This window comes from Cyprinus carpio, chromosome B19 (genome assembly GCF_018340385.1).
Source record: "Cyprinus carpio isolate SPL01 chromosome B19, ASM1834038v1, whole genome shotgun sequence".
Classification (NCBI taxonomy): Eukaryota; Metazoa; Chordata; class Actinopteri; order Cypriniformes; family Cyprinidae; genus Cyprinus; species Cyprinus carpio.
Window position 1 is genome coordinate 4,392,069 of NC_056615.1, and position 22,900 is coordinate 4,414,968.

At 38.9% G+C, this 22,900-nt stretch overlaps 2 protein-coding genes across 3 annotated transcripts in view; one reads left to right on the plus strand and one right to left on the minus strand.

The window, feature by feature from the left end:
• zfpm2b (zinc finger protein, FOG family member 2b) overlaps positions 1 to 2,921 on the minus strand; it is a 66,154-nt gene extending 63,233 nt beyond the window's left edge. Inside the window, exon 1 of the mRNA XM_042745230.1 lies at positions 2,799 to 2,921. The gene's annotated coding sequence lies outside the window, so the exon portion shown is untranslated. The remainder of the gene's footprint in view (positions 1 to 2,798) is intronic.
• Positions 2,922 to 6,618: 3,697 nt separating this feature from the next.
• On the plus strand, positions 6,619 to 22,306 carry LOC109054988 (low-density lipoprotein receptor-related protein 12-like). 2 transcript variants are annotated; one of them, XM_042744725.1, is made up of 7 exons: positions 6,619 to 7,537; positions 9,940 to 9,996; positions 10,507 to 10,642; positions 11,509 to 11,711; positions 14,666 to 15,767; positions 19,393 to 19,525; positions 20,052 to 22,306. In XM_042744725.1, exons 1-7 carry the CDS (start codon positions 7,471 to 7,473, stop codon positions 20,976 to 20,978), a joined length of 2,625 nt encoding a protein of 874 aa, XP_042600659.1. In that variant the 5' UTR covers positions 6,619 to 7,470; the 3' UTR covers positions 20,979 to 22,306. The 2 variants fall into 2 exon arrangements, with proteins under 2 accessions (XP_042600659.1, XP_042600660.1); XM_042744726.1 differs by lacking the exon at positions 6,619 to 7,537 and adding an exon at positions 9,333 to 9,688.
• The last annotated feature ends 594 nt before the right edge of the window (positions 22,307 to 22,900 follow it).

Below are 22,900 nucleotides of genomic sequence, written 5' to 3' on the forward strand. Positions count from 1 at the left end.
TCTAGATAAGTGTTAATAAATTACCCATGTTTCCCCGTTAATGGCTGTCAGCCTGCCTCGGAGAGATATCATTGTGTGTCATGAATATTTTGATGTTGTGATTAGATCAAAAACGCGGTGAATTCCTAAACAGCTCGACGCAGCACCGCTGATCAGAAATGGCTATTTCGCCCAAACAGATTACAGTGCTTGCATATCTGCAGATAGGGAATAATTAGAATGACACCGGGCCTGTATTCCGCTGTAATAGCCGTGCTACTTTACCCTATCCCTGTGATCTGGAGACTGCAGGAAAACGCACGTGTTTCTGAGATTCGACGCACCTTGGCAGCTGAGATAATGACTATTCTGATGCATAAGCAATTTGTATTTACTGGAGGAGGGGAGAGAAAAATAAAATAGGGAGAGAAGAAGAAAAAACATAATTCTCATCCCTGTGAGACATTGATTAGATACTTGCAGCCATTTGTGTATGGTTTCGTTGCCTGTCCTCATTATTTGTGGAAGATTATCATCGCGCAGCATGCGTGCACACCACTTGATGTTTTAATTGACAGGCACGACAAAGAAAGAAGAGAGCCGGGTATCTGTACAGCACTGTGAGACTATTTTTGTGCATTTATTCTGAAATATCACATTTGCACCATACTATGCTCACTATTTCATGTTCCCAAATAGAGAAAAATAATATAAGACCTTTTTTGTGCCTCTACATAGCAATAAGATCAAATCAAAGTCAAACTGAGACTTCTTATTAAGTGTCATGGGCTTTTCTCTTCAGTAATCTCATGTGTGTCTCCTCTAAAGTTTTGAAAGAGATCTCAACAGTGTCTCAAACTATGCTTATATTTGCCAAGATGCTAAATTCTGTAATCAAAAGTATAAATGCCATCAAGATATCAATAGGAACTCTGTGTAAACCGCATTTATTTTTGTAGCTCAGCTCAACAATTTTCATTTTACCAGAATTAATTTATTATTAATTAATTAACTGAACAGTTCATTGAACCTTTAGACAAAATTAATTTAACATAAGGCATTTATGGCTCATATATGATCTAGTGAGAATATGGAGCTCATAACTGAGGAAGAAAAACACTTAAATTGAAACTGAGCAAAAGTGGAGTTTGGGGAAGTTGCTGGTATTTATACAGCCAAAACGTAAGGTTAAATTCTAATAGTTTGTAATATTAATCATTGAGATGTTTATAACAGACTACTTACATAAAATGCACATGATTATCAGTTGCCAATCTATATCTCCCAATAATATGTCTTGATATTTAAATACTAAATTCTAAGATTAAAGCTCTGTAGTTTTTATTGTGGGGCAAAACATATAAAGCAAGGCAATACAATGATGATTGAGAGATTAACAAAAAAAAATTTGTCAAAAGCCTGATGATCATATTTAATAATCAAATTTTAACAAGATTTTTCTAAAAAATATATATATGGATAATCAAATAAACCGGGGTTGCTTCAGTAAGTGTTCATCTTGTAATATTGTGAACAATATAAAAGTTACATTTACCTCATAAAAGTTTTTAAATTAAAAAAAAAAAAAAAAAATTGTGAAGATAGCAAAAAGACACATGAACCACAAGCTGAAGGTGGACGTTTGTACAATTATACTAAAAGACCTTTTACTTGTTAAAAAAAAATATGGAAAGAATCGGACCACAGGCATGTAACAGTGTGTGCAACCGTTTTTTTTTTTTTTTTTTTTTTTTTTTTTAGCAAATTTTTTGATCATGTTGACAATTTAAAGGACTTAAACATTTGCATATAATGACATCTCCAATAAGTACAACCTCAGAGCTATAAGAATTTCCTCTGGATTGTCAAATGCAACAGAGAAGTAAAATCACAAATTAGATTTCTTGAATATCTCAGTTGTTTGTCCTACTCAGCAATGAGATAAAATAGACACCAAACTGATATTTGTGCTTGGGCTAAATCTCCCGCTTCCCAGAGTCTCAAGAAATTGTACAAGAAACATCTGAGACGAAGATGCTTAAAAACATCTGAGCAATAAAAAAAAATCCTCTGGTTTAATGCAAACACACAAACTTTAAGAGATTAAGAAGTGTCTTGTAAATGATTCAACTTTCTAAAGAAACTTATTTTTAATCGTTAATTACTTTGCCCATATGCCACACATATGCATTCACTTTAATCCATATGGTATTTGCTTTATAAACAAATCTGGGAGTTATTCTGCACGATCTACGATGGGCTGATCCACTCTGAGCAACAGAAGACAACAACTGCAAACTTCTAATTGTGCATGTGTGGAAAGAAACCAGTAATCTGTGCAGATGGTTGTCAAAACTGATGAATACCTCAAAAGAGACGCGTCACTCGAGATTGGCACTACAGTATGAGACCACAATGCGGTGCCCCGCTCGCTTTGTATGCTATTTGCCCGCTGAAAATGACAACGGAGAAGTTGGAAAACATCTGGAAAAGCAAATCCCAAATGGCATCGTACGAGATTCTGCACTTGTCAGTCATCAGCCGTAATGGCGCTCTCTGTGTTGACAAGCTTTCATCAGAGAGGACAATGTTTATCGCTTCAGCAAACTGACGCGTGGCAGCTGTGTACTGACTGCTCACAGCACACTGGGCCATTCGAGCTGGGGACACTGAGCTATTACTTTGCACAAATGGAGTTAATTTAAGGATGTGGAGGCTAATTTAATTAGTGCTGTTTGCTGAGGCAAGCATCCCAACTCCTATTGCTCAAAGTTAGCATTGCATTAGCATCTTGCACTGTTTACGAACAGCTAGCCTACCTCAAACCAAGTAGGTTGAAGCTTTTCTAAGATGTCAAACATACGGTTTTGTATGAAGGGCAGTAAAACAGGCAGGGAAATCCCAGAACATCCACTTTTACGTGATAACAGGTCATTTGTAACGTGAAGGAGCAAGACTTCCGGTGTAATTGCTTCAAGTTATTTTACCTTTAAACAACCCATTATGATGATTTATGTTGCAAACTAGTATTTTTATTTATTTATTATTATTATAGGCTATTTGTTTAATTTATTATCATAATCTGGCTTGTAATAGTTTTATTTTAGTAATATTTTAGTAAAACTGTGTTTTGCGGCTAATGAATCGGAAGTCTCACACGTTCAAAGAAAATGCTGTAGCTTACTTTCGCGTTGCAAAATAAGTTGGATAAAACACTCACTACACCTTAACAACCACATAACAATGCCCTGGCAACGATCCACCCAGGTGACAAGTTTACCCTATAAAAACGTTGTGGAAACATTGTTTTGAAATCGTTTTTAAAACGTTAAAATTGTCGAGATTTTAACACTGTTTAAAGGTTAGAAAAAATTTTCTTGCAACATTCTACAAATTTTATTTTCGCCCAAAATATAATGTCATTTGAATGTTTATGTTTTAATATTCTAAGAATGTCAGTTTTCTTGTCATGATTATAACGTTATTCAAGTACTACAAATCACATCATAAGGACGCTTTGAGAATATTGTTCTAAGAACGTTTTCTCAACATAATGAGAACGTATAGCAAGTATTAATACAATTATAAGGCATCCGTAAACATTAACAACATTTTGTCTTAGTGAAAGTTGTAAGGACGTTCCCTGTTAGCTGGGAAACACATATAGCATTGTGGAAGTCATTCTGATTGGAAGTTTTCTCCAGGAAATGTGAAAAATTAAGTAGCCTATCATTACAAGTGTTATGGGTAGAGAAGAACAGCGTGTTACTCTGTCAAGTATAGAATTGTAATACGTGATACTGATAATTCTCTGCAAGTACCTTGAGCTGTAAATTCAGACAGATGGTTCACACTGAGTTCAGGGTCACTTGCTGGTGTTTAATGTATCTTTCTATTCTTCTAAGTCATTCGTTCCCTTCCTCCCTCTCTATTTCTGCTTACCTTCTTATTGTATGGCAGCAGGGTTACTATTTTTAACCTTCCTCTAAAGACCCTTCATCTGAGCACTGAGATATGACTGGGGTGACATTTTATGGAGTCAACAGTCCCTTATCGAGGGCTGTGTCTTAAGCTTTTCTCTCCAGGGTTTACCAGCACTGAGAGTGCGCTGAGCCGCTCTGATAGCACCGCTGATCTTAACACAGGAAGACACTGATATGTAGAGTTCTGAGCCCCTTACTGACATCCAACTTTCGGGTGACACATGCTCGTTTTGCAAAAAGAAAAGTGTAGAAAATAATGAGGGATTATGACGATGCAACCGTATTGGGAACATTTAATGTTAATGTCTGCAAATGGTTTCAACCGGAGCCTTTTCTTAAAAGTGCTTCTGTGAATCTTCTCTTATTAATGTCAGTTAATTATAATAATCATTTATTATATGCATTATTATTTAAATATTATATATATATTAAATGCCTAAATACTGAGCTGTAAGGTATTTTTACAATATAAATGTTATTATTTAGAACTCTAAAAGTTTTATCTCTACTAAAATGTCAGGTTTTTGTTCACTTCTGTCATATTCGAAGGTATATGTCTTAATTAATGAATTCTACATTGTTTGTTCAAAGAGAAACTAAAACCTAGATGTAATCAGAAGAAATTACTGTGTTCTTGAATGGACCGGCTTACTGATGTTTTGATTCTTGACAGATTTAGTGATATGCAAAATGTCTTTCAAAGAAGATCTTGGTGGCATTTTGGAACAAGCCAGCTGTAACGCTCTGGGTGTGTTTGAAAAGCATTTCTAACATTATCGAGTAACACTGAAAAGGTCCTTGTTGATTTGAAAGTGATATGTGGAAATATCATGTCTCCTTTGTAAAGCTGTCAAGGTGTCCCTAAGATTGTCTTTATCAGACATGTCTTTGCTTTTATTAAAGAAGTTGGTTGGATATTGGTAGGACATTTTTAGACAGTAATGAAGAGATGTCAACAAACAGTCAGTGATGCTCTTCACTACAGCAGGGGAAGGAACGGACAGCACAACAATGCTGCCATCTAGAGAGGAAAAGAGACACCACGCTACAATTTAGAGAGAGGACTGGACAAAAGAAGGCCTTGTCTTGATTGGCATATTTTGGCATACTGAATGGCAAAAATTTGATATATACTTGATATTTATAAAAATTTAGGAGTAATATGTTCCTGAAACAGGACATACCGGATCATTTTATTTTACATCTGGCAGATGTTTTATCGAAAGTCCCCTCTTTTTTGTTAAAACATATACTGATCTTATTTTTTTAGAGTCTAATAGCATAACCAACATTCAAATAAAATGTTCAAATATCGTCTTCTGTTATATTTGCAGAAACCCTAAAGTAACATGATGGGGAGAGTATGTTTTAATGACTTTGTGTTCATTTACGAAACATTTGTGTTCCAATGAGAAGCTTTGTGAGAAGCAAAATTGGTTACGGTAAAATGAGGTCGGAGGCTAAACTATAGTTCAATGCTTTTGCGAGTGAAAGCAAAGTTTGTAGTGGGAACGCAACAAGACTGAAACATGAATTTGCCTCATATCAAATTTGTCAAAAAAAAAAAAAAAAAAAAAAATATATATATATATATATATATATATATTTATATATGTGTGTGTGTGTGTGTGTGTGTGTGTGTGTGTGTGTGTGTGTGTGTGTGTGTGTGTGTGTGTGTGTGTGTATTCTCATATTATTGCCTAAATTTAATTAGATTTTTTTAATTATTTAAATAATTAAATTGAATAGTTTTTTGTATTCCTCATTTGTAAGTGTCCTTTGATAGAGGCATCTGCTAAATGAATAAATGTAAACAAACATCAAAGAGTAAAATAAACCTAAACCATTTCATTATTTATTGTGTGAAATTTATGTATTTATCCGTACTGGTAGGATTTCCATCACAACACATGATGCATTAAGTGGCAACACTGCCGAAAGTCACTTGCTTTGATTTTTTTGTTGAATTATATAAATGTATATGTTTATACTACAGAGAGCACAGAAACAGTAAAGGGCAGTGGTGGTCACTATGAACATTATACACAGTGTACTTTAAAAACAATTGATTTGTGCAGCTAGAAAATTACATGATAAAAAAAACTATATATAATCCAACAATCCAACAGCTTTTGGACACAGAGGACATAAAATCCCAAACCATCTGTTTGCTTCCTAACGGATTTAACCCCGTGGTTGGGCATGCGTGGATGTCACAACATCTGTCACCCACCGAGGGGCACGTGGGCCGTTTGAATAGAGACAGATGTAGGTTTTTCAACCCCTGATGTCTGAGCTCAACAATACTGGGGCGTCTGAATGCAGTGACCCCTCTGACTATAATGACAGCGAGACCCCGCGCTCACAGCCTTTGTTCAGCAGAACCAGTGTATGTCTCTCTTATAACACATTCGATGTTGTCCTCTGGCTCTTTCCACAGTAGTCCTGGCCCATCTGAACTCGAGAAATTATTTAAAAAGATAATTGTTACAAATGTTTCATGTAACAGGCCATTATTAAAAAGTTAAATGTGAACACAACAGGAATGCATTTTTAATTATAATCATAACATGATTACATAACAAGCACGTTTCATTTATTTATTTTTTTAAGATGATGTGCTTGTGTGTGAGAGAGTGAGAGTGAGAGAGAGAGAGAGAGAGAGAGAGACGGTTTGTGGTGGTAAATACCCGGATGTAACAACACACATAACCGATCGGAAAGGCCAAAATTTGGCGTGTGGATTACAGTCAGTGCAGCAGATGATCATGCTGTTGATGAAGCCTGATGTCTAGTTTTATTTCCAGCATTGTTTCGGTCAGACTTCATCTCGTGTCATGCTGTAGCTCAGTGTGTGGCTATATTTGTCTGGATTAGGGCTGTTTAACACCTTTAAACTCTCGGAATTAGCGCTTTCACGTCGGATCATCGATAGATTAGTGTTGATCTCGTCTCAGGCTTTTAAGGACACTGTTTGTGTGTGTTTTACTGGAGCTCGTGAGATAACAACAAAAGCGCTAGCACAGCCGGCTAGTCAAACACCGGCGCCTTTAGTTGTTTTATTTGGAAACCCATCAGTGATGGACACCGGAAAAGATTTAGCTGCTTTACTAATCAGATAAATGTACATTGGGACTCATAGGTTCATTAGATGAATCGATGAGTTTGATATTTGTAGGTTAGATTAGCGGTGTAGGTTAGCATTAGCCTGTTAGCATTAGCGACTCCTTTGTTGAGAAGACTGGTTGAGATATCAATCACTTTGCTTTTTATTGAGGGACATTTGGTTTTTATTTAGTCTTAGTGATTGTTTTATTGTTTATAGTGTATCTAAAACGTTCGTTTGACTGTAACATCAGTGTTTTATTAAAATAGGAGTAGGAAACGAAAGGAAATGTTGATCAGCTAGTGTCTCTGGTAATACTCGCCTATAGAACAAACACGGATAGTGTGTATAAATAACGATACTTCAGCTACAGAGTAGCATATTTTATCGTTTAAAGCTAGTATGGCCTACACTTCGATAATAAATAAGACCTGTTTGCTATGGACACATCTACTCTTCATGTTCATGGGTAAGACATTATTTCGCTACTCAATATATCATGAAATCTCCTTATATGTTAAAATAATTGCTGGTTATGAAAAATAGCGTTTGTGTATCTTTCAAGCTAAACCATGTTGTTTCTTTGAAATCACAGAGTAGTGATATTTCAGTGCTGCTGCTGCTGCTGTGTGAAATAGTGTGCTGGTATTCATTCACATACACTGTGGTTTCTCTGATGGCTGAATGGGGTTGATTTAATTACTGCCACAGAATCGTAGCGAAACTCTCAGACACACTTCACACATGTGGAGTGAATGAAATAACACGGCCTGTGTGTTTGAGATCAGATCCGGCTGAATGAAGGGAACACAGCCTTCTGTTGTTAACGCATGTGTGTCTATCTCTGCGATTGAATCCCATCATCTTGACTGGAAAAATAAATAATAATAATAATAATAATAATAATTAATCCTTTGCCCTTCGTTCTCTCATTTATTTCCCCTCCACCTCTCTTTATTTGACCTGATAGGGGATTTTCCGTAAATGTTTTGGGGAATTCTGTTTGTTTGTTTTTCTTCTTCTTCCTTTCACTTTTAATTTAGTTTGGAAATTTCCCTTTTGCTAACCGTCCATATAATATCATATAATCTGCTGCAAAACAGTTGATTACTTAACAATAAGTATGTCCCCCTTTCTTGCAGTTGATTATTTAATAACAATAATAATTTACTTCTGTTTTGCTCCTCCAAACCATAAAGTTAGATTAGTTATTTTTTATAATCTCATAAATGATTTCTTCTTTTTAATTGCTTGTGAAGTATTGTAAAGACCAGTGCATCTGTTCCAGTTGTCAGATCTGTTGCTTGCCACCTATTAATATAGACAAGCTGAAATATCCAGCGTGTCCATCAGTTGTTCTACATTTGTTGTGTGGCAGCGACCAGGTTTGCATGTGTGTTTCCCCTTCGCTGTGCTCCCATCAATGCAGTCAGCTGCTGTAAGCAAACCGACATAAGTGAGGGAAACCCCAACAGATGATCGGCCAGCTTAAACATGCATGCCCTTCAGGGCTGACGTTGGGGTTTTCTGTGGTCGTGCATACAGAAAAGTAGTCTATTGTGAAAAGCATGCCTATAGAATACTGCAAAAATAGAAGAGTACTATGCCAGTGGGACATAGTCAGAGATTTAATTGCTAACGACCGCTTAGTTCTTTTAGGTCATGTTATGTGGCTATCAGATGGTATCTTCTGATTTGATTGTATTGATGTTGGATTTTGGTTAACGGTGGCATACTAGAACATACCAAAATACTTAGCAGACATCACTTATTTACTATAGCAATCGCTCCAGTCAGTGTCTCTCGATTATAGTGAAGTTACTCCCTTCAGACCTCCCTCATAAAATTTGGAATCGATATGAAAATACAAATTGAATTTGTTAGCATATTTTGGCTAATGTAAATCCCACTGTGTTCTGGTTAAATAATATTTATTTAGTTAGTTTTGCATATGGTGGTGAGGCCTGTTTCACACCATGGACCGCAACTATAAAGATTATGATAAAGATATAGTTCTAAAAATCGTTCTCAATATTAAAGAATAGCAGAGTCCACACCACAGATATAACGATAAAGGCACGGAGATATCGTTGGCATCACTTTCAGAATTGTTTTTTCAGCTGATGAATGATACAAACATTGACATCCAATCAGAATCCATCCTGCTGTAACGAGCTCAAGAATATAAAGTAGCAGATGAACATGTGCTTAGAATAAACGATCCGCTGGTGTGGGCTCTAATATCATTATCTTTACAGTTATCATTCTTGGGGTGAATGGGCCTTAAGCCAGGTTTTTAATCCAATCACTGCGTTTTGAGATTTTCTAGCATTATATCTTTCAAGTTTAGCAGTTGAAAAGGTTCGGATGAACCGTGGCTTCGATCAGTCAGAACGAGTTAAAATATTAGCCGAGGGTTATGCAGGCCTGATGTTCATGGCTTGATCTCTTAAATGCGTTAAAATACATTTCAAGCAGCTTTGGTTATGCTGTTGGCTTAATTACAAAGTAGGTTCAGCTGCATTCCTTTTCAATTCTGAGTTTGAAGTGAAGCATTGTATCTTCTGAATTGTTGTGGGCGTTTGGACCAAATTTCGCAACAATGCGGGAAGCATTCTGGGTCAGTCTGTCACACACAAATGGGCTGTTTTAATATCGGTTTGATAATGACTTCACATTGTTCCTGCTTGCGTCCAACTGTGGATGAAATTTCAACCCTTGGTGTTCAAAGCCCTGCTGCACACCAGATTAGATTTAATGGATCAGCTCCTTGCCCCCTTTAGGTTTTCACCTACACATTATTGCTTTCTGCAGCTGAGTAGTGTCATATGCATCTTCATTTATTAGAAAAATGTTTTTCTGTTTTTGCAGGAAACACAGTTTCATCGCAGCACAGCGAGAACGTTTACGTGTCAGGCATGTCAAAAGGTGAGTCCAGAGCTCCTCAGTAGTTTCTGAAGTCCTCAAACACAGCTTGTACGGAGCTGTATGTGCTTCTGCAGATCAAAGGAATGTAAGACATATAAATGCTCATGATATTTGACCCAGATCAGTCTGCACGTTACCTCTTGCCTAACTGTTAACTGAATGATTACTTGCTACTCTTTCATCCACCCCATTTCATTAACAGGCCTGTTGTATTTCCAGCATTGCTTTGAAAGGGAGTTCTGGAACTATATTAGTGTACATCAGAAATGTTTTTTATAATAATTCGCTGTTTTGGTGTTCATATTTCTTTGACCAGTATCCACTCACTAGCTTGTTTCCAAAAATTAGTGACCTATAAGCATTTAAAAACATTATTTCCCAATATAGAGATAAAAAAACAGAGTGAACAAAAACGGTGCGTGCTTAATTATTTTGCAAGGTCTTAATCACCCATAATGTGTTGAAATGTGCATGCAGGGTCTTAACCTTTGTTTTTGTGGTCTTCTCCAGCCTGTGGAGATGTAGCGGAGCAGATAAGGGCGTCCAGTGGAGTGATAACCAGCCCTGGCTGGCCCTTTGAATACCCTTCTCACATCAACTGCAGCTGGAACATCAGGGCCAACCCTGGAGAGATCATCACCATCAGGTGACACCTCGCCACAATACTGCAATATTTGCCCTTCCGCTGATGCAGTCAAGAGCTGATCAAGAATAAAGATGTTCTTCACAGTTTGCCTTAATTACAGGCTTAAGAGTTGTGGTTATACTGACTATACATTCCTGCAGTGGTGGTGGAGTCTGATTCTCTGTACCAATGCACGCAACCGCTTTTGCTAAAACAATCTGCCTCTTTAGATACAGATGCAAAACTTTGAGGATCTGGTTTTTTTTTTGCCATTTCTTTAACAGAGATCTTTAAGGCAGAGCATCTCTTGAATTATCAAGAGGTTCGGATTGTATTTTGAGTTCTGTCTTGGTTTAAAGGAATAATTCTGTGGGTTTTTTTAAGCTGCTGCCACCTCAAACTCCCTTTGAAGGCTTTTTTCAATTTCTATTTTTATGTTCCACATCTGCTCTATTCTTGGGCTGCCTGTTTGCTTCAACCAGAGTGTTTGTTTGCATCTTAATCCTAGAATGGTGTCCATGGTTACTGGCACAGAAATAGACCGAATGGGTATTTTTTTCCACGGGATGTGATTTTTGTGGTAAACGCAGCAACTCGCTAATTCAGCAAATGGGAACGGTCTTAAAAAGAAGATTGGTTCAGTTTTCAGTGAGACGCATGTACCACAAGTATACCTTTCTTTTTATAGGTATTTAGTTTGGTGAAGTTGGTACTTCTTTATAACAATACGCTTTCAAGTCTTGATCTATTGATGTTTGAGGCATGTCATGCAACAAGATGCATCGTGTGCCTAATTTGAATGAACTCTGATGACAGGGATGCTGTTTTTCATACTGTCTCGTGCCCATAGCCAATGTTCCTTTACTTAAAATCGGTTGTATTTTTAGTTTTCAGGACTTTGAAATTCAGAGCTCGCACCGATGTGGTTTGGACTGGATCTCCATTGGAACCTACAAGAACCTGGATGGGTACCGGGCCTGTGGCTCGTCTATTCCGGCCCCATACATCTCCTCTCAGGATCACGTGTGGATCAAGTTCCACTCTGATGACAGCATGACTGGAAAAGGCTTCAGGCTGTCTTATATAACAGGTAGACCTGCTATTTATATCCATTTAGATACAGCTGTATCAGAGAGGATGCAGTTACGTAGATGTCTCACACTGCCATGTGACACTCGTAAATTCTCTCACTCACAAATTGTATTTGGTTACTGAAAAATTACCTGCTTTCCAAGAACACATTAACGTCATTCTTAAATTGGTTTCTTTCTAAGGCAAGCAGCACTGTTGTCATTCCTTAAAATTTATTCTAGAGGGTTTTGGAAAAACTGGCCAATGATAAAATGGGATTAGATCTCACAGACTTGGATTGAATAAAGGAAGCAAGTCATGATTAGAGACCGGAATTTTATAGGCACTTGGGAGTTTGGCTATTTTGTGCTGACTATAGATATAAAACTCATACATGCTTTTTGCTGTTGTACGTTACAATCATCCTCTCAGGGTTTCTGCAGGTTTTTAAAAGTCCTAATTTGCCCTTAAACAAATTAGGGCCTGAAAAGGTCTTATATTGGAGCAGAAAGTCTTACATTTCTAAAGTTATGGCATTAAAATGTTGCAAGCACTACAAAAAAAGAAAAATTGTTGTCTGTATTTTTCTTTTCAAGTAGAAATATCTAAACATCCTTAAATCAAGATGCATTTACTTGAGAAGCAAATTGAACTTGTTTTGATTAGGCCTTGTTTTCTGAGAAATTGAATGAAATTTATATTAAGCTGATTATTACATTTAGTCATTTAGCAGACACTTTTATCCAAAAGCGACTTCCAAATGAGGACAATGGAAGCAAACAAAATCAACAAAAGAGCAATGATATGCAAGTGCTATAATTCAAGTTTAGTTGTATAGTGCTTTTCACAATACAAATTGTTGCAAAGCAGCTTTACAGAAAATTAAGTTTCTACGATATATTTAGAAGTAACTTATTAGTGGTGACTGTCAGTTAAAGGGATAGTTCACCCAAAAATGAAAATTTGATGTTTATCTGCTTACCCCCAGGGCATCCAAGATGTAGGTGACTTTGTTTCTTCAGTTGAACACAAACAAAGATTTTTAACTCGATCCGGTGCAGTCTGTCAGTCATAGAAAGGAAGTGAATGGCAATCATGGCTTTGAGAGTCAAAAAAACATACACAACTAAACCAAATTAATCATTCATGTTGCATTATCGCCACCTATCTCTCAAATGGACCATTGACACTCTAGCTACAATCTCAATTAGGAGTGTCAATGGTCCATTTGAGAAATAGGTGGCTTTTGAAGATGGCTAAGGACTTAGCTGCTTGGATTGAGTTTGGCAGGTCATTCCACCAGGAGGAAACATTTAATAAAAAAAAAGTTTATGCATTCAGCAAATTTTTTATGTGTTGGGCAATGGACCTTGTTGGGAAACCAAATAATACATCACCGATCTGGTGCCATCTCCATTCATGTCACCCATCTGCGTTTGTCTTCAAGTTCCCATGATCGCAAACCTGGCTGGTCAGGTTAGGTGAGGCTTTCTCCAAACTGGCCAAATACAAACAAGACAGTGATAAATGAAAGATGTTAACAAGAAATGTGGCAACGATTCCTATTTCAAAGAGAGCGCGTGCAGACAAGGAGTTAATGTGCCCACTCAAAGCGGGATTTATACTTTCGCCAGGCTCCACTTCGCTAGCCTCCGGTGACTGCGCGCACACCTTCCCAAATGGACGAGCCTTTTTTCAGTGAACCGTGTCTACACCGGACACGACACCGCGTCGCAACAGGTTTGTCTAGTGTCTACAGGACATTTGAACTCTGTGTCAGTACCTCATAAATAGGACGGAGCAGTTTACTGTTGGGGATTTTCCATGTGTCGTGCCGCATGCAGTGTAGCATCACTGATTGATTATGAGTTCTATAGTATTTTTTTGTCGCGCCGCGCAGCTCGTGTCCTGTAGAAAGGGTGAATTTAATTTTCTAATTTAGGCTACTTTCTTGTTTAACTATTATTTTATATATATATATATATATATATATATATATATATATATATATATATATATATATATATATATATATATATATATATATATATATATATATGATTAATATTAATTATATGTATATCAACACCACACCACCGGCGGTAGTTGGTCCATTACCACCGCGTGATAAAAATCTGCCACAGTCACAGCCCTAGTCACAATTATGCGTCGTTGACTTGCAGAACGCAAGCTTCTAGAGGGCACATAACTCTGAAGTAATGAATTTAGGTAAAGGGGTGCAGAGCCAGTGGTGGTTTTGTAGCAAACATTAATGCCTTGAGTTTTATGCGAGCAGCTATTGGTAGTCTGTGAAAATGGATAAACAGAGGTGTGACGTGCAATCTCTTCGGCTCATTTAAAATTAATCTTGCTGCCACGTTCTGGATTAATTGTAAAGGTTTGATAGAGCTGGCTGGAAGACCTGCCAAAAGAGCATTGCAATAGTCCTATACAGCCTGGTTAGCCTGGACAGAACAAGAGCTTGAACAAGGGGTTGTGAAGCATGTTCCGAAAGAAAGGGCCTGATCTTCTTGATGTTGAATAAAGCAAATCTGCAGAACTGGGCAGTATTTTTTTTTTATCAGATTTTTATGAGCCTATTAGCAGATATTTGACCTTTTTAATCAAATTCACCTCATTTCAATACATTTCTCAGAAAACAAGACCTTAGAAAGGCTTTAGAAGGTACAGTGAAAGTTATTTTCATATTCTAGTAAAGCAGTTTTGGTTTGTAAAATTGAAAGTTGTATTTTCAAGCATTGAAATGCTGCTAATACAACTCATTGCATTCTCCTTAGTCTCACATTTAGACAACACATAGTTCCTTATTTTTTTACATTTGGTCTCTAAAAAAAGCAAAGTCTTAAATTATCCTTTATAAAACTTGCAGAAACCTCTGAAATCCTTCCAAAAATGCATTCATAAAACATTACATGTCTCTTTAAGTGGGTAATATCTTTGTGTAATTTGTAGGGAAATCGGAAGAAGCCAGCTGCAAGCCTGAGCAGTTCCACTGCGCTAATGGAAAATGTATCCCAGAGTCATGGAAGTGCAACACCATGGATGAATGTGGTGATAACTCAGACGAGGAGCTGTGTGCACAGCCTAATCCCTCCGCGTTCTTCTCCTTCCAGCCTTGCGCCTTCAACCAGTTCCCTTGTCTCTCACGCTACACCCGTGTTTACACATGTCTGCCGGAGTCGCTCAAATGCGATGGCAGCATTGACTGTCAGGACTTGGGTGACGAAATCGACTGTGACGTGCCCACCTGTGGTGAATGGCTGCGCAATTTCTATGGTACATTCAGCTCGCCCAACTATCCTGACTTCTATCCACCTGGCAGTAACTGCACCTGGCTGATCGACACTGGTGACCACCGTAAAGTTATCCTGCGCTTTATGGACTTCAAGCTGGACGGCACAGGCTATGGTGATTATGTTAAAGTCTACGATGGACTAGAGGAGAACCCCAGGCGTCTGTTGCGTGTGTTGACTGCGTTCGACTCTCGAGCCCCTGTAGCAGTGGTGTCATCTTCAGGACAGCTTCGGATACACTTTTATGCTGACAAAATCAATGCGGCTCGAGGCTTTAACGTTACATATCAAGTAGATGGTTTCTGCCTGCCATGGGAAATCCCGTGCGGAGGGAACTGGGGTTGCTACACTGAACAACAGCGCTGTGACGGCTACTGGCACTGTCCCAATGGAAGGGACGAGCTCAACTGCAGCAACTGCCAGGAAGACGAGTTCCCATGCTCACGAAACGGTGCCTGCTACCCACGCTCTGACCGGTGCAACTACCAGAACCGCTGCCCGAATGGCTCTGATGAGAAGAACTGCTTTTTCTGCCAACCTGGAAATTTCCACTGCAAGAACAACCGCTGTGTTTTTGAAAGCTGGGTGTGTGATGCGCAAGACGACTGTGGGGATGGAAGCGATGAGGAGAGCTGCCCGGTAATTGTACCCACACGAGTCATCACTGCCGCTGTAATTGGGAGTCTGATCTGTGGCCTGCTGCTGGTCATTGCTTTGGGCTGCACATGCAAACTCTACTCACTCAGGATGTTTGAGCGCAGGTAAGTGAAGCCACTTCGCCAGACTAGAGCTAAAACAGAAATGGATTGTTCAGGACAAATATTTATTATGGGCCTGTCAGTCGATTAAAATGTTTAATAAATTACGGGATGTGGCCATTAGTTAATCTTATCCCACTTCAAATGCGGCTGAGAAATTACCCATAAAAGATCATTTTAGGGGTCATATGATGCGATTTCAAGTTTTCCTTTCTCTTTGGAGTGTTACAAGCTGTTTGTAAATCGATAAGATTCCTAAAGTTGCAGACTAAAGTCTCAAACCCAAAGAGATATTCTTTATGAAAGTAAAGACTTGTCCACGCCCTCCTAAAATGCCTCGTTTAAACACGCCCCCACATCTCTACGTCACAGTGTGGGAAGATTTGCATAACGCTGCCTAAACGTTCACGCAAAGAAAGAAGGCGTAACTTTATTGTTGCTGCCACCACCGCCTCCATGTTGTGAAGGGGCTGTGTGTTTCCTTGCGAAAGTGAAAATACTTTGTTTGGCCTTCCAAAATGGGACACAACTTGAAATCAGTGGTTAAGTTGTATTTACAACACTGTTCCAGAACAGTTCAACCCAAATATTCAGATGTGTTTATGGAGGATTGTTTCTTGATCCTGGGAGAGTAGACTACAATGCCGGCTGTTCTGACTCACAAACTGTAAATACGTTTTCAAATGTAACAGATTTGAAACTGCTGATTCAAACGCAAGTTTTGAGCAGTTTTGAGCTGTCACTTTAATAGGTAATATTTGTGTTGGCAAAAGTGAGCAAAACAGACAATATTGTGTCTGAAATATAACACAATATTACATTCTTATTTATTGAACTGGGGGCGCATTACAGAAAGATTCTAACATTAAAATCTTATCTTATCTGTAACCATGGGTAGTTTCAGTTAGGACCACGTTTAGGACAAAAGCTATTACAGAACAGCATTTCCTAAGTGTATTATCTTAACTACAGATAGGAAGGGGGTATTACACAAACCTCCTAACTTGACAAAAAAACTAAAAACTGTCTTAACTGTAGGAGAACCCCACAGCTGTCCTAACTTCAAAATTATTTGAAAGCAAATGGAAAAACTGCTTACAATTAATAATTGAAAATGAAGAGCGGAGATGTTTAATGGTAGAAAGACTCTTGGAGGACCCTGAAGATGATACATTTTGATAACAAAAGACTTATAAGTAATTACAGACTGCCACGCAACTTAGTATTACAGTTCGCACAGGAACTGCAACCAGCATTACAGAGAACAACAAAGCGTCACGGAGCATTACCACTTATAGTGCAAGTGACTAATGCCTTACATTTTTTTGCAAAGCGATTTTCAAAGTGAAGTAGCTTCTATTATTTTGTTTACTTCATCAGCAGCTCGCGCAGTGTTGGTTGCTTGGTAACAGACCTGAGAGTGGATTGTCAAGCTTGATAATGCAATTTAAGATTTTCTTATTAGAGATAAGATACAGTTTTGTGAGGTAGGATAAGAATCCCAAATCAAGTTACGATTTGCTTCTGAAATACGAATTTCTGAAAAATCCTAATGTAACCTATCACATCTTAAGATAAGACCTAAGATAAGAAACTTTAATACGCCCCCGTTGTATAAAATCAATATCACATTTGCACTCGTACTATTCAGCATACAATAATCAGTGTGATTATTGTATCATGTTGAAAGATTATTGGTTTTTAATCAACTTTAGGCCCCGTCCACACGGAGACGGAGCTTACCCCAATTCGATCTTTTTTTTTTCCTCGTCTCAAGAAATATCCGCGTCCACACGAAACGAGATGGTCCTCACTGCAGAACACAAGATCCAGGGGGCGTGGTTGGATCCAGATCCAACTCCTCCCACCTTACATATACCTAAACCTACCTGTCTCCACCCCCTGATCCCTAAACCATCCCACCACCACCCCTAAACCTACCCATCTCCACCCCCTAGATGGGGATCCAACCACGCCCCCTGGATCTTGTGTTCTGCAGTGAGGGGCTACTGCACGAAACCGCAAAATGATGTAGTATACATGCCAGACCAGCATGTGGCGCTGTAATTCTGCCACAGAGAGACACTAAAAACGGAGAAGAAGACATGGACTATGCTCATAAACCTTGCGCGTGGTACACAAACGAACATGGAACAATACATTTATTCATCTGTGTTCATGTTAGTTAATAAAAAGACAATCGTTCAGTGTTTGTTCATGTTTTTGTTGCTGTTACGTGACGTAGAGGTGTCTGACTAGGGGGGAGTCGTGGGCTGATGACGTCATCGTTTCAGAAAATATACGGATTAGCCGTCCAGACGAAAACGCAAAGACGGCGTTTTCAAATTTATCCACTCTGGGACCTGGTTTAAAAAAATAGCGGTTTCACCTTACGAAAACGCCGGATCCGTGTGGACGAAACGCCTATCCGATAAAAAATTTGTGCATATTCACAGAAACGCGTCTCCGTGTGGACGGGGCCTTAGTCAAATGTATTTGCAATCAACTGTAGCCAGCTGTCTTTGTTTACAAACGTGTGAACCAAATGGCCCATATAATTAGCCTCTTAGGTCAACATCAGATCATTGAATGGGCTCTCCATGGGAGAGATCCTATCAAGTCATCATAAGGTTACACTAGCATTGGCTCTCCATGGGGTGTTATTGTATTGTTTGAAGCACATTTGTTACAAGGTATAAAGGTCTGGTCTCACAGACACTACCTTGGGTTAAGATTGTTTGAAGGATAACATGCTAACAACACTGCCGAGGAACTGCTACACTGCTACCTTCAATAAATTCTTCTCCCGACAAGAACTTTGGTCAAGCTTACTTATTTTATGTATTAGAGAAATCTAGTACATTGGCGAGCCACCCAAACTACTGCTCAGCCAAATACAGCAAAATCTAACAATGTTTACTGCATAAAAACATCAGTCGATTTTCGTGTTGGTCTAAACGAAAACAGCAGATAGGGCTGATTGAAAATGCAAATTCATTCTGGTTCAGGTTGAGAATTTGGAGCGGCAGAAATAGCTGTTTCCCTGGTAAGGCTGTAATCAAAGCAGGGCTGCGCTCAACAAATGCTACTTTATCAGGCATTATAGGAAAGATGATATGAAAATGACATCAAAACTTTTCTGAAACTTTTCTTTTCTTGAAGGGTTCCCTTTAAATATACATTCATATTAACACCTGCCCCACATTTTGATTTCGAAACGTGCAAGGTTATTCAACGAAGTCAAAGCCTTTTGGCAAATCTATTTGTGGCGGTCAATTTTGATTGATTGATTTATATCATATCATATATATGAGTAAAATCTCATACAGGGACATGTTCCCCCAATCTCTTGAATTTTAGGGGCATATAACTACATTTTTTAGGCTACATCATGTGGTGAGTTGATGCATCATGTACGTGTCACCAATAAACTACATAGATTAGATGACATGCATAGGGTGGGGTGTGTGCTTTAATTGCTTTAATTTTAATGTGTTATTATTTTCCATTATTAATTATTTAGATTAACGTATTAAACCAACAGCCCTAATTTATTAGTTTGATCAGTTTATGCTTCTGTGACTGTACTCTCATCAACTACCAATTAATGGGCTGGTTGTTCTTCCAGGTCATTTGAGACTCAGCTCTCTAGAGTGGAAGCAGAATTACTGAGAAGAGAAGCTCCTCCATCGTATGGGCAGCTGATTGCTCAAGGACTGATTCCCCCAGTGGAAGATTTTCCTGTCTGCTCTGGAAACCAGGTAAGACGACTATATAGTTGTATAGTTTAGATCATCCGTGTAAAAGGTCTTTGTTTTTAGTGTCTTTTACCCTTCCATGTTTGGGGAGAAACTAAAATTTTTAGACTTATCCAAGAAGCTAAATTTTGCTGTTTTGATGTGAAGTTTCAGGGTTTTGTGTTGGTTTCAGTAGTTTTCAAACCTGTTCCTGGGGACCCACAGCTCTGCACATTTTGCATGTCTCCCTAATTTACACACCTGATTCAGATCATCAGCTCATTAGAAAAGGGCTCCATGAACTCAAATGAGTGTGTCAGATAAGAGAGACATGCAAAATATGCAGAACAGTGGGTCCCGAGGAACAGGACTGAAAACCACTGGTCTAAATTTTAGTTGGCGTATTGGTAAAGGATAGTTGGATTGGTAAACTTGCATCAAGGTGCTGTCTGACTGACCTTGGAAAATTCACAGATAATGTGAAGCATGATGGCTGACCTTCATGTTTTGGATGACCTTGGGTAACACTCCCTATTGTTCTTACTTTCAGGCATCTGTTTTAGAAAACCTGAGACTGGCAGTTCGCTCTCAGCTGGGATTCACCTCAATCCGACTCCCCACAACAGGGCGCCACGGCAACATCTGGAGACGCCTGTTCAATTTCACACGTTCACGCCGTTCTGGTTCTCTCGCACTGGTGTCTGCGGACACAGAAGAGGGTCCTGATGGCAGTGCCTCAGCACGTGAGCCGGAGAGGCTTGGCTCTCACCGTGGACTCTTGCCCTTGGACTCTGACGATACGGACACTGAGAGTGAGCAGCATCCCTGCAGGGATGTCCCAGGAGCCGTCGGAGGCCTGATGGCCCCACTGCCGCAGAAAACTCCCCCTACAACAGCAGTGGAAGCCATCGTCTCGGTGTCTGCCAGCTCAGCTCCACTCGTCAGCCGGGAGAGCAGCATCTCTGAGAGCATCTCAGAAAGTTCTGGAGTAACTGGATCTTCATGTACTACTACGACTGCTACCTCCTCAAGAAGCCCCTTCAGCAGCGCTCTAAGCCGGGTCACCCGCAGCCTGCGCTGGATTCGTTTCTCTCTGGGGCGCTCTGGAGATGGAGGGTCAAGTGGCATTGGGCAGAATCACAGCCCTCTGCGGCAACTGGAGCAAGGAAGTGCGGGTTGCACTGGGGTTGGCATTAGAGGCGAGGATGAGGACGACGTGGAGCTCCTCATTCCCGTCTCAGATGCAAGCTCCCTGGACAGTGATGAGAGCTACAGGCCCCTGCTGGAACAAGGCCTGGAGCAGGCCTTCGGGCCCCCCCTGACCCCCGCTGTGGTTTCTCTCAGAGGCGGGCTGGTGGGTAGGGACGGCCCCTGTGAACACTGTGGAATTGTCCATACTGCACGGATCCCGGACACTTGTCTGGAGTCGACGGCGAAAACAGAAACTAGTGATGATGAGTCGCTGCTGCTCTGTTAAGACTCAGAGGAACTCCCTGACTTGGTACATGACCCATATGACTCTAAAATGCCCCTGCTCACAGCTTGCCATTTCTGTTATCGCCCCCTAGTGGAGCGGAGGTTTGAATGTCTTCAGACAAAACGAAGAGCTTCAGAAATCAGGTACTTTTAAAGAGCGGTCTGTAAAGATCATACAGAGTACGAGAGCTCCCCAATCCCACTGTCCCTTCCACTGTGCAATATTAGTGTTCGTTGAGATGTTTACCAGGTCAAAGTCTATTTTTCTGAAGAGTCAAGTTAAGCTCACGTTGAGTCGAGAGTGAGCCGCTCTGCTGTTCTCAGTATGGGAAAGCAGCACAAACAGACGCGTCTATCCTGGACAGTGTGGGACATCATAAGACTGAACACATACAAGCTCTCTGAGAGATTTGTTACCTAATCTTTAATTTATTTGTACTTTTGATGTCAGACTTTTGTTTTATTAAAGGAATGGTTGACCCAAAAATGAAACGTCTACTCACCCTAATGTTGTTCCAGACATGGTTTCTGTTGTACAATTATTGTGAAAGGTGTCCTAGCAGCTCTTTTCAACATTGTGTTAGATTTGGCACAAGATGTTTTTGACGATTAACTAAAGTCATGCAGAAGTCGTATGAGTTTATTTGAGGCTTGTCTTTTGTTAATTGTTTTGTTCTACCCATGTAGTTTCACTGTGTGGAAAAGAGCAGCTTGGACATTCTGCAAAGTAGCTCAAAGTTTGTTTAGGGGTTTGTTATAAGTAATTTTATATTTCTTATGATAAAGTCATACAGGTTTGGAACAGCTGAGTAAATGACAATTTTCATTTTGGGTGAAATGATTCTGCTTGCAAAAAGTGGGAGATCAAAGACACTTTGGTACATTTGTTCATTTCGGTGTGACTTTGTGTCCCTGCTGCAGTGGTACTAGGTGCATTACCTGCGATTATGAGCAAGGGACATTTATTTATAACAGATTATAATCTGAGAGGGAGCTACTATTTTTAAAGGATATTGCATTGTATAACAGCCACTTTTGTTTGTTGTATTTATTTTTTTGTTAATGTTAACTTTTTGGTAACCTTACTGTTTTGGTCCTGAGAATTCTTGTGTGAGTGTGTATATTTATTATTTGTTTTCATTTCAGTAGCGTTTACTTGAAAAGCATGTCCAGCTGTCTTGTGCTTATTTTTTTTTTCCATTTCATGATGCTGTGTTAATATAAATATCTATATAAATCTATACACACATACACAAACATGCAAAAGATATATATAAAGATAAAAGGAAAAATGTTTACTGCACTAAGAGAATAAAAGTGTTCAACCCACTTGTTTATTTTTTTTATTTTTTTTATTTTTTATTTTTTTGTCTTAAAGTCATTGGATTTTAGTTTGTGGAAAAAGCAGCACTCTAAAAATCATTTGTGGACTGCAGAAAAAAAAAAAAAAATCAGTGTCTCCTGACGGCCCTCTGAAACAAGTACAGAAAAAAAAAAACTACACTGAGAAGGAAAGAACATGACTGCATAGATATTTGCAGTTTCCACTGAGTGGAGCCAAAGCCAGTTTAATTTTCTCCAATATAATTGAGGCTTTAAATATATGTATTTGTCAAAACCCCCTAGCTGTATCAATATCTAGATTAAAAAAAATAAATTATAAAATTAATAATGAAAACAGCACTTTCTCATGCCTTAATTTGTAGTGCTTGTAGCGCCACATAGTGGACATTTCTTTTGGAAATACCATATACCATAAAGTATTTTACACTTTACAAAAACATATCATTAGCCACTTTATTGGCTTTACAAAAACATATCCATAGCCACTGGAGAAATGAACAACATGAGGGTGAGTAAACAACTTAAAGCTCAATGCAAGTAATGGGCGATTCTACCTCATGAAACTCCAAAACTTTTGTG